This window comes from Hesperophylax consimilis, chromosome 23 (assembly GCF_061612785.1).
Source record: "Hesperophylax consimilis isolate HC1 chromosome 23, BYU_Hcon_1.0, whole genome shotgun sequence".
Taxonomy (NCBI): domain Eukaryota; kingdom Metazoa; phylum Arthropoda; class Insecta; order Trichoptera; family Limnephilidae; genus Hesperophylax; species Hesperophylax consimilis.
This window is the reverse complement of record NC_142858.1, coordinates 25,488,299-25,500,409: the sequence shown is the minus strand read 5'-3', so window position 1 is coordinate 25,500,409 and position 12,111 is coordinate 25,488,299. Positions and strand designations below refer to the sequence as shown.

Sequence of the window (12,111 nt, the reverse complement as noted above, 5' to 3'; positions counted from 1 at the left end):
CGGCCAATTTTGGGAAGTGAAGAAGTCTCTCGTGAAGTTGCCTTGGGTTTTTTTCAGCCCAGTACCGAAAATTTTGTTTATTCAACAAAGATGTAAGTGGACCTCGTCACTACTGAAACACCGGCCATTTTCAACAAACTTGCGGAAGGCAAAGCCCCGGTGCTGCCCGGACCTAAGCAAGGTAACGACTGAAAATGGCACGACCCTCCCGGCAAAATGAGATCCCTTCCAGCTTCCTTGTTTGGTTTTTCTGCACCTTTTACGAAGCTACGAAATCGCAAAGACATTTGCAGAAAAAGCTTTAATTTATTTAATTTTATTGGAATAACATTTTTTAATAACTATTGAAAGTTATTAATTAATCATTCCAATACACACATCATTGTGTACAACCGTACTTCATAGAAGATACCAGATAATTTGTTCATTACCGCCTTGAATGTCTGTATTTTGTGTTATGTCAAGTCTGTTTTATTTTATTTATAATTTATTATTTCATTTCGTGTCATCCTTTTATTGATTATTTTTTAAATGGTAAAATGGGGGCCTCAACGCGGTTAAAGCACCCAGTGAGGCGCACATCGTCAAATAATGTATTAAAATATAAGTACCTACTGTACCTTATTTAAAAAAAAAATTGAATAATAAGATACTATTTTTATGTTTCTTGTTCTGTTTCATGTTTCGTTTAGATTTCTCAGTATTGTTTTCCTCTTTAATGATTAATATAATGTTGATTAATAAAATATTCAAATAAAATTGAATATACATTTAGACTTTTAGAAAAAGTCCTAAATAAATAAAAATCGGATATGTTTATCCGAGACACTTTCTAGGTCACAAATAAATTCGTTAGAACTTTGTAATCATTTAAAAAGAGAGCAGCCAAAATATGGGGAAAATAAGATAATTAGTAAGATAGACATTTTGGGTTCAAATCTCATTTTTTCTGTGTCTTTTTCTGTTTCGTGTTTCGTTTATTAGTATTATCTTCTTCCACGATGATTTTTAATAATTTTGTTATGAGGGTATAGCGTACAAATTGTAATAATGATTTGTGGTTGTTTATACTAGAGACTTTAGTGTAAAAAGATAGGTATGAAGTACGTATAAGCAACGTAATGAAATGCAAATAACTATGTAGGATAGGAGCCACTTTCCCCTAAGAGCGGTGTGTATAACTCACCAACATACGAGTAGTTAAAAAAAATTAAAGCAGAATGTTTAAGTGCTCGAATCGAACGTCAGTCGTGCTCCGTCATGACGGGACAATTTGCAATTTCGAAAGCAATATTCGACAAATATTCAAAAATATTCCAGACAAAACTTGGGAGCATTAGAGAGCGGATTGTTGCGGGGGGAGGGGGGGGGATCGCATGGGAATCGCGTGAATATTCAAATGTGAGGCAGTAATATGGGGGTGTAAATTAGTGGCTGCTTTACTCAAACCGGGCGGGGGGCGCACAGTCGACGGTGAGAGACGAGAGCCTTCCAAGTTTGGCAACTGCAACTGTTGTTGCCTATGTGTGCACTGTGCAGCACACATACTGGCACACCTCCCTCCCCTTTTGGGTGGGGGAGGGACGCACACATAATTAGTTTGGTGTGAGATACACAACTACGTAATTAAGCAGGATATCAATGGGTTGAGTACCTAACGCGGTTATGTAGTTATGTACTAATTGTATAGGTAGTACAAATCACTATAATGTAATATAAATAATTTGAGTTATATATCTTATGGTGGTAAGGACGAAATACAGAAGGATGTTTTTACGACAGAGCCTTAAGGTGCACAAAATGTTAAATTAACATAAAATATTCGTATACTACGTGAAATCTTAAGTTAAAATGTGAACCCTTCCAAATCAAGTTAGCAAACAAACTAAAGAAAAGTCGATAGTATCTTCGGTGCGAAGTCGTGAATACACAAAACTCCGCAGAAGTATTTAAAATCATTCATATTGTTTCCAAAAGTGGGTGAAGCTAATTCGAGACAAATAATAATATTCCGAGAGCTTTGATGATATTCAAGATTTCAGTAATGCAAATATCGCCAACAGAGGGTGTAGTTACACCTTCGGTAAGATCTCAAGGGTTAGAGAAAGGGTGACAGACTGTTAGGGCCTACGTATTATGTACTATATACATAGCTACCGGGGGTGGCAAACAAACTTGGCAATTTCATTCGGCAACATTCGGAGGGGAGGGAGTGCGAAAGGGTAAGGATTCGGGAAGATCTCAATATGCGGAGAATCCGCCAAGAGCTCTGAGACTTGAGACGGCCCATCAGCTATTTTGATGGATCCATCATTAGAAAGAGAATTTAACTTTAAAGTTGAGACTAGCTTGAATGCAATTATTCACACACAGTTAACATTTATTTTGCGATAATTTTTTCAGTGTTTTATTTAACCCAGCTTTCTCCCTGATAGATTTAGTAAAAAGATTACAGGAGTGTATTTAGTGATCAAAGAAATTATGAGACAAGTTTCTGATCATCTAGTCTTCTAGTCATATCGCAAAAATGTGATTTACATCAAACACTTAATCTGGCGTAGAATGTGTGGAGGTTAGTGCAATCCCACACGTACAAACATGTTTTACAACAAACATTTCATATTTATTTTTACTAATATCAACAAAGTTACTACATATTGCTCTGTAACTATTTTCATAGTACAAAAGTACTTATCTTGTACTCCTGTTATTATATGTAATTATTGTACTCCTTTGTAAAACAGAACTCTATATGAGAGCTTGTATTGTATCTGCATATATTGTTCATACTTGGCTTATTATGATATGTTGTATACACTTAGGACGGGTTGTTTCGGAGAATCTGAACAATTCATCAAATTTCAACGTTCATTTTCAAGTTCTGTGAAAGATTTTTTCAAGTTCTGTACTTATTTCAGTTTTGTCAAGCAACTAGCCTACAATGATATAAAAACAGAACTTGAATAAGTCTTTCACAGAACCCGAAAATGAACGTTGAAATTTGATGAATTGTTCAAATTCTCCGAAACAACCCGTCCTTAGTATTGTACTCCTGAATAATTTACCTTTAACAATGAATTCTTGTTCGTGAATAAATAAAAAATAAAAAAATACACAATATTTAAGTATAAATTTACTAACTTTCCATCGCGTTACATTCAAATTAACAACTGTTGTTGTCCGTCCGTGCGATATTTAACTTAATACTCACCAAAGAAACGACAAAAATAATACCGCATTCTTCGGTTAGATAATTTCATTTAAATTTTTTTTAAAACATTCGCTTAGATACCATATAAATGCACAACCATAAAGGGTAGAACAAAATACGAATAAAGGCTGGACGTCGCACCCCTCATCGACCATATTACCTGGCCACGGTGACAAGAAGACAGAATGAGAAATTATTGCATATATTTAATCTACAAGATCAAACAAGCCCACCAACATTACTAACGCAAGCGTCACCGAGATGGCGACAGACCCGCCTTTTTACGTCGTTTTCCTGTGAGCATTCGCCGACTGTGTCACGATTGCGACGAGCAATATTGGCCCTAGCAGCCCTTCGCGCCGGGGCGGGCGGGGAGCGCGAGTGATAATATTATATTAATATATCGCGATATCAAACGATACACGCTGCCGGAACACGGGACACCACGTGCCGGCGCGGGGAGGGCAGCAGACTGACAAATAAAATGTTAGATCGAGGATTTGTCGAAGATTTGAACATGATATTTTATTTGCAGACTTTTAGTGTGGCGTGAACACGCTGAACAAACGGGATTCTCGATGGTTATTGAATCAGAGTAACAAGACATCCGGAATGAATAATGTTTTATTGTGTTAATTATTAAGTAAATTCAAAAGCAAGGATGAAAATATTTGGTCTTGTCTTATTTATTGAAAGTTAAATGGATGTATCAAAGCTGTTTTAATAATAATTGACTTCACGAGTTTATTCGATGATTCCAATCCCCTTATCAACATCTCCTGATTCCCTAACCAATATAACAATATATAGTTTTAAAAACCAAAGTTTAACCCAAAAATCTCAATTTTTGCTGTGTAATTCGATATAATAAAATTTAGCTATTGGCACCATGCATTGAAATAAAAATGATGGTACCAAACAAGACAATTATAAATTATTTATTTAAATGTCTATCGTTGTGCAAATCAAATGAAAACTAATGCAAATATTATCAAATAATATGGCCATAACATTTAGCTCTGAACCCCAGCTAAGGCAAGCCGTTGGTTTCTTACCGAGCTCTAATACAGCTCTTTCAGGAATTTATAAAGCAGTCCGAGTAGAATAGCAGTTGATAAATTTAATAATCTCGGAGAAATAGTAGAGCGGGATATGTATCGATATAATATATTGCCATGCTCTGCCTATCCGCAGGAACCATCCACGTATTTGTTAAACCAGGAACGGCGAAGACACGTCCCGGCCTCGCATGGTATGTAAAGCAGAGCACCATCATTCAACGTGTTAAATAGAGCAAGGCGCAGTACCTATACCCAGTTGAGGGTACCTCGTTGGGAGCGTAGAGCGGCCAGCCCGTGAGGATGTTGAGTGGGCCCCCGCGGTGGGACAGCGGGAGTATTAGGGGTTAAACCAAAAATCGATTCGTTGAACATCGGCGTCAACATTCTTTAAAAACCAAATATCTGTAGGTAGTGCCCACATAACAGTATCTCGCTGAACAAGTGTACAATCCAACACGGAGGTGGGAAAGCACAATCATTTGAAAAATATTAGAGAAAAGATTTTTAAAAATGGGAAATTTTTTATCAAGTAAGACTAAGACTTAAGACGTAAGACTTTAAGTAAAATATTAATTCAACTGGGAAAAATCGGAAAATTCCCTTGGGTACAAAAATGAACAAATTTTTATGTTGTGACTAACACAATTGTGATTATTCTCAGCAATTTCAAATGAATAAAAAAATAAGTTGAAGACTGGCAGCCGTTTACCTAGCTTATTTTTTTAAGATGGGGCAATCTTCATTGGTTAAAAACATTATTATTAGATTAGTCTGATAATGGTTATGTCTTCTGTCTATTGACATATCGATAACAGTCGATATCATTAGCAATTTATCAAGAAATTCATAAATGTCAGGTAGAAGTACTCTTTCCAACTTAATTAACGGCGAAAATTTCATAACCAATGCTGATAAAGAAAAAAATCAAGTAGATAGACTCCGTTTACACTGATTTTAGAAAATCCTTTGATATAGTTTCCCGTAATTTTTTTATTTGGAAATTACAAAAGCTTGGCGCGTGTGGCAATATATTAACCTGGTTATATGTATAAGAGTCATAGAAATTATTTTAACCGTTTGAGTGCCAAAAAAATTCATACAGTTGCTTGTAAAATGCCACCAAAATAATTATTTTTTATGAAACTATATATTTTTTTAAAACCCCATAAATTCTTTAAATTTTCAAGGATTTCGATGATTTTTTCGGTGTTTTATTAAAGAATATTGGTTTAGAATCACACGGAGGAGGATCCCGAAGTCCAGGCGTTTTGAAAAAATGAGAATTTTACGTACAGACGTACGCGCGAATCAGAACACGACTGACGCAATCGACGGAAATCGACGATCGGCAATCTTCGTTAAAACACGAATCGACGAAAATCGACGATTGGCACCCAAACGGTTAAAAAAACGTCCCTGCCAGAAAAAGTTAATGCAACAAGTGGAGTTCCACAAGGTTCAAACCTTGGTCCAATCGTGTATTTAAATGATATTACAAAAATATTTCACGATGTATGTATCTTAGTTTATGATAACCTCAAAATTTTAAGAATTATTCAAATATTTATCATCAAGTCTTCAACAAATTGTTATTTTGGTGCAATGAAAACTTACTGACTTTACTTAAATATATCAAAATGTCAAATAGTCAGATTTTTGCGAATGAAAAATCCAATGATCTTTAATTACATCATTGATAACAATTCTCGAGACATTAACATAAATGAAAGACATAGGCATCACTTGTCAATCAATTCTTTCATTTTTTAACCACATAATTGAAATCTCTAACAAGGGCTTACAAATGGTGGTACTTAACTAACTAACTAACCATCACGACGTTTCTGCGCAGGGGTAGGCGGAGAGGACAGACCGCCAAATAACTCGGTCTTGGCACACACTTCTTGCCTCATTCACATTCATACGTCGTCTCATTCATACTTCTCTATTATTCTGACTCTTGATATGACCCGACTCAAGTATCTGATTCACTTGATTGTGCCATGTCTTCCTCGGGCGTCCCCGACTTCTGCTAACTAGGTTAACTAGAAATATCATCAATATTAAATGTATTAAACTGTGATGTTTTGCCATCGTCAGAAGTCAACTTTGAGTGCAGAGTAAGAGTGCAATTCCCCGAGCTTGTAACCCGTATAACAATAGTACATATAAATCCCCTAAAAAGGGTTTAAATGAAAAAACAAAATAATTTTCAATATTATTAAGCTCCTTACTGAATTGTATCCATTAAAATCACGAAATAATTCAGGGTGAAACTCAAAACCTAATTCTTCCTTTCCTTTCTAAAGTCTAGCATAAGTCTAAAAAAGGATGGATAGTATGTATCTCTACCCTACTGTTATTTTTTGCGTGAAAACGTCTTTTTTTCGTCGATGGGCATAATTTATGTTTTTCTGCTTAGATTATATTTTAGAGGACCTCAAGGTGTACACGACGACGCACGAATAACTCATGTAATTATTTCCGTTGCGGAGTTATGACTGATTAAAGAATAACGTCGCGCATAACAAGCAACGGACAGTGGCCTGTATTCAGAATATAAATGCCACTTAGCCCCACAACCCTTGGGCCACGTGACAAATTCAAATATTAAGAGATTCACCGCTAACTCTGACGCGACCTTAGTATGGGAACCTCTTCGTTTTGTTCGGGACGTTTTCAAGTTAAAACAATTCAATTCTGTGATTTGTAAGTACAGGTACATAGGAATCTACGCTTGTGCGGTGATTCAGATTTTGGAATGCTTAGATTTGCAGCGTATGAAGAGATATACCAAGACAATTAATACCCCAGAGCCCTGGGTATGGCCCACGGATGCTAGGTACCCTGGCTGGAGCACGTAGGTACAGGGTAGGTACCGGGTACAGTACTCAGACTCGGTGGATGTCCCAATCCAACAAGCGAATGAGGTGACAGGCCTAAGTGCTAGAGATTTACGGCGCTTGATTATCCGGCAAGAAATTGGGCAAAAACCAAACGCGAAGGAGTGACAAACGTATATACTGGGACGGAGTCTAGCGGGGTACAGTAAGAACACTGTCAACCAGGATTTACAAAAGTGAAAATTCTGTTGATTATTTCGCTAAGCCCAATTTAGTTACAATTAAGTTGGGTTGTTTGGAACACAACACATTTATGATCATCAAGTCATAATCATAATTTGATCAAAAGCTGAAACGAACCACGAACGAACGTGGACCATTAATAATATCTAACATTAATGGTGGGCTGCACGTTCAATTGTGCAGGTTGAGGGTTAGAATTCGGCAAAACGCCAAATATCACGTTTTCTTAATGTGTACATATATTGTGAGGGCTGCCTAGTCTAGGTATTTTGAAGTATCTAGTTATGTTCGATAGGCATAAGTGACCGTATGTTAGGTGCCTACAGCTGCAGTGAAGACTAATAGAAAGTCTTGACAAGACTTAGCGACTAATTTTAAAAACAATTTGAAACTTTGGAGTAGGCATAACTCCATTCGAATCCGAAATTTGCAGTTATTTCATCGCGGTTAAAACACGCTCGAGTACATTGAGTTCACTGTACAACGTCTCGGATTCTAGCTCCGATGTATAATGTCTTGGGCTGGATTCTAGATCTAAGTGTATAATGTTTTCTGTCTCCAGGTCTCAACCGCTGCTTTTACAAGTCCCGAATGTAGGTACTGGGTACCCGGCGCTACCCGGGCCTGGAGGAGTGTGACGTTGCCTTCTGAATTAGCAATTTAAATATATTTTTGACTTGAACAGTAACTTCTATTCGGGACATAGCACGATGTCGGTATAATATAGGTGAGACTGGGGGCGTGTGCGATGTGCGCCACGCAGCAAAAGTATCAGGGGAGCAGAGAAACGAAAGGGTTGGCGAGATTGAGAGGGATTATTATCGCCGGTGAATTGGGAGAAATTTTTATGGTTATACAAAACAAAGTACCAGAAAGAAAGTATGGTGCTGTATAGTTATCATCTACCAGGACGTGACAACACTGTAAATACAGTTTTTTTAATGTTATTGACTGACGAGTCGGTGGATGCAATCTGTTTGCCTTTTACCAATTATAAGTTGTTGTAATAAATTTTATATAGTTGTAGAAAAATAGACCTTTGGATTTAAAAAAAAAACTTATACAGCGCCCTTGAGGTGATTTTTCACAACAGCACTATACAAATCATCCAGCTATTATTAGTATTATTATTGAAGAAATATAGTACACGCTACTTAGTATAAAACTCCTGTATTATAATAAAACCGAATTTAACAATAAACTAACAGTAGTTTTTCTTTTTGACCATCAACTCTTTTGTTCATAAAACACTAACCCGTCCCTTTGATAAAACATTGTATAGGCTCCTCTGACCCTTGGCATGGGTCATAATTTTTTTTTTAAAGGGTTGGGTGGTTACTTAGCTATATCATTTAAATTTTTTACTCCAAATAATTTCAGGAATCATCGGTTAAAGTCAGTAAGGCATGTCTCTCAACACCCTATATACCGTAATGTAAGGCATGTCTCTCAACACCCTATATACCGTAATGTACTTACTACTTCAAATAATTATGGATATACAACAATATTATTACCTAAGTACATTCATCCTAATCACACTTCTCTTATTGAAGTTACATTATTCGAAATCTGTCTTATACCGAGGAACGAATCACGTGTAGGAAGGTGAATGCTGATCAAAACCTTGTACTGTAGTACCGCCAAGCATAAAATTTGATTTTCCTTTCCTAAACACACTCAATAAATACATATTATTAAAATAAATACCGGAAAATCCAATTATGTCCTGTGGGTTCGAACCGCATCTAAATGTCTCTAATAAACAGTGTTAATCTCAAGTACTGTATATTATCTGTCTGTAAAAAATATAAATAAATAAGAATAACAACATATGTACATTTGTAGAAATGTATTATATATTTGTATATATTATTATTATAGGCTGTTATCAACATTTTTGCACCTTTTCCATCCACAAACAAATGTCAAATAACTAATAAATTGTAAAACCTAATTTGTATGTACCTAAAAAGCATCATTGATGAAATAAGACAAGGAATCTTTGAGTAGAATCTATCAAAAAATCACAATTAAAAAAATGCAACACTTAATAAGAAACACCCTGTATCATTAGATTAAGATATTGATTTTAGGATATACATATTGTATTCAATACTTTAGAGTTGTAATTTGGAAGCACCATAATATAATTTGAAGAAAACTCTTTACCATAAGTTTAGTGTTAATGATAACGTTCCAACATTATTTGTAATAAAACTAGTAGACTAAAACAATAATAAAAATATGGTTGTAAATTTATAGTTTTATTTTAATATATAATCTTAGATAAACAAAGATCAAATAAATACCTGGACTAGAGAGAAAATAAATGCATATAAGTACTTCTATTAGATTAACATTTTAACAAAAATTCTTAGAATGGTGAAATAAATTTGATAACGTCATAGTGAAATTTGTTCATGGTACATATCAGATAAGATAAAGATAATGAGAAAATATTTATACAGGTGAGTCATGCAACGAATCAGGGCAATTAGATCTCAGTACGTCAACAGATTGCTATAATAATACTCTATTTTTCAAAATGAAGCGAATCGTATTATTATTATTTCTATGGAAATAGAAGAAATGCTAACACTTATAAGAATGGACATATAATATACTTGTCTTTTCCCCATGAGAAAATTGAATTATGTTACAACATGTACATAAAATACATTTTATTCTGTATCAACATTCTTAACGAATTAAAGATTTTCAACAAATTCCAACAATGTCAACACAATTTGTGTAATGAACGCTCATCATATTAGATTGTTTGTATCGAAAAGTGAATATGAAAAGCTTGAATTATCATTGTAAGGAGACATTTCATAAGAATCAACTAAAATCATAGATATAATAAGTTGCCGCTGAAATCAATCCATGAAAACATCAATGTAAGTATAAATGTGCAGCAAACGTTGTGAAATATCCTCATGTTGGTAACACAATTGAACTTCTATATATATATATATATGTATATAAATATATCAGCATTCTAACCAAAAAACAATACTGGTAAATAGTAACATCAAAATATGTAGGTTTTATTAAACATTAATAAAGTAAGAAATGGGATGGTATCGTAGAATACTAATGTGGGCTTATTTGAATGAAATCAAATAAATGAAACCTAACCGTTGAACGAAAAGGTGTTTCTATTGAAATAAAATCAATAAAACAACAACTTCAGTAGCAACGGGAAATATTTCATATAACAAAAACATCTACTTACATTTTCATTCTTCCTTTTGATTTTGGACTGCGGCAGACTCTTCACACCATCTTTCTCAGTGTTTGCAATCTTATTGAATTTTTTCACTCTGTCGTGAACCTTAACTGCTCCTTGTTGGTCGTTGTCCATGTTCAACGAACGTGAACTGTCGGAACGGCTGGACAGCCTGTTGTCCTTGTTGTCTTGCTCGGTTTCACTGCTGGTATTGAAGTTGTCGACCATATTTTCCTGCACTTTACGTTGCTTCTTAATAGCCCCTGTATAAGAAGACGTTGACACATTGTCAGACACTGAATCTTGCTGGTCGGAACTGACACTTGATTTGCGACGTTCTGGGAGAGCTGGGGGCTCGGCTTGGTTTACTGTCAAGTCCTTGCGGAGTTGGACTTGCTCTTCTGGTTCTGGATCAGGAGTTGGAAATGGTCTCACTACCTCTGGTCTTACTTCTTCGGGTGCTTCTACCCGGGGAGTTTGCTCCTGCGGTGTATAACTCAATTGAGAAGATGAATCGATTCGTCTATAACTCTCAGAAGTTGGAGAGGTTATTACTGGGGGTTGCCTGTATGGTGGTGGCTCCCTCACAGGTGGTGGCTCCACAATAGGCTCAGGTATCAGCGAATTCTTCGAAGCGTTCATGTCCTCACTGACAGAATCGATTGACACATTGTTGTCAGTGCCAACTATTGTTTTTTTCCGCTTCAAAACGATGTACTTCTCTCCATTTTCATTCTTGATGCTGCCCAATTGGTTGACATACTTTTTAAAAGTCTCGCGAGCTTCGTCTGCAAATAAACAACAGAAATACAAACATTATTTTGATTGTTTACAGGTGGGACACTTGTTGATCAGTGTTGTAAAATGGGCGAAATAAGAGAATATACGTACCTCGAGTTTCAGGGTTTGTTAGAAATGGTTTGAAATGTTTAACTAAGTCATGATTTGTTACTTTTCCACCGCGGGCAACGATAAAATTACGAATTTCATCGATACTTAACTCAGTCGGCGCTGCCATTTCTGTTTTTGACACGTGAACTGCGGAGAGCTACCGCGCGAACTTCACTCTAATCGGGCGGTGGTTTTGCTTGGACACGCACACGCCGCTAGTTGCAAACTAATAATAATTTTATGATTGGTTCATAATAATACATAATATTATAATTATTTACATATGACAGGTAGAGGTCATAACTTAAAGTATATTTTACATCACATTTAATGTATTTAATATTATATCAAGTTCAAAAAAATCAATCGTGTTGTAAAATTTTTTAGAAAATTTCATATTTCAAGTATCCTACTAAAAAAAAATGAAATTCCTGTCATTTCTTTGATGGGAATATAAACTAATACTATAATCATGTTTTATTAATTTTTGATTCTGTCGTTTTAAAAGACGTGAAAATATTCAGGTTAATTTAGCCAATTTGGATAGGTCAGTTTTATTATGGTTTTTTTTAAATATATTAAAACTACCTCATCAACCACCACACTTCAGCTATTTAGAGTTAGGCA

At 35.4% G+C, this 12,111-nt stretch overlaps 1 protein-coding gene across 1 annotated transcript in view; it reads right to left on the bottom strand.

The window, feature by feature from the left end:
• The window catches only part of sowah (ankyrin repeat domain family member sosondowah), a 79,346-nt gene extending 67,725 nt beyond the window's left edge, over nucleotides 1-11,621 (bottom strand). Inside the window, exons 1-2 of the mRNA XM_089645715.1 lie at nucleotides 11,485-11,621; nucleotides 10,600-11,381 (exon numbers count right to left, since the gene is read on the bottom strand). Of these exons, the coding sequence (XP_089501841.1) occupies nucleotides 10,600-11,381; nucleotides 11,485-11,611 (909 nt within the window). The 5' untranslated portion in view covers nucleotides 11,612-11,621. The remainder of the gene's footprint in view (nucleotides 1-10,599; nucleotides 11,382-11,484) is intronic.
• Nucleotides 11,622-12,111: the final 490 nt, after the last annotated feature.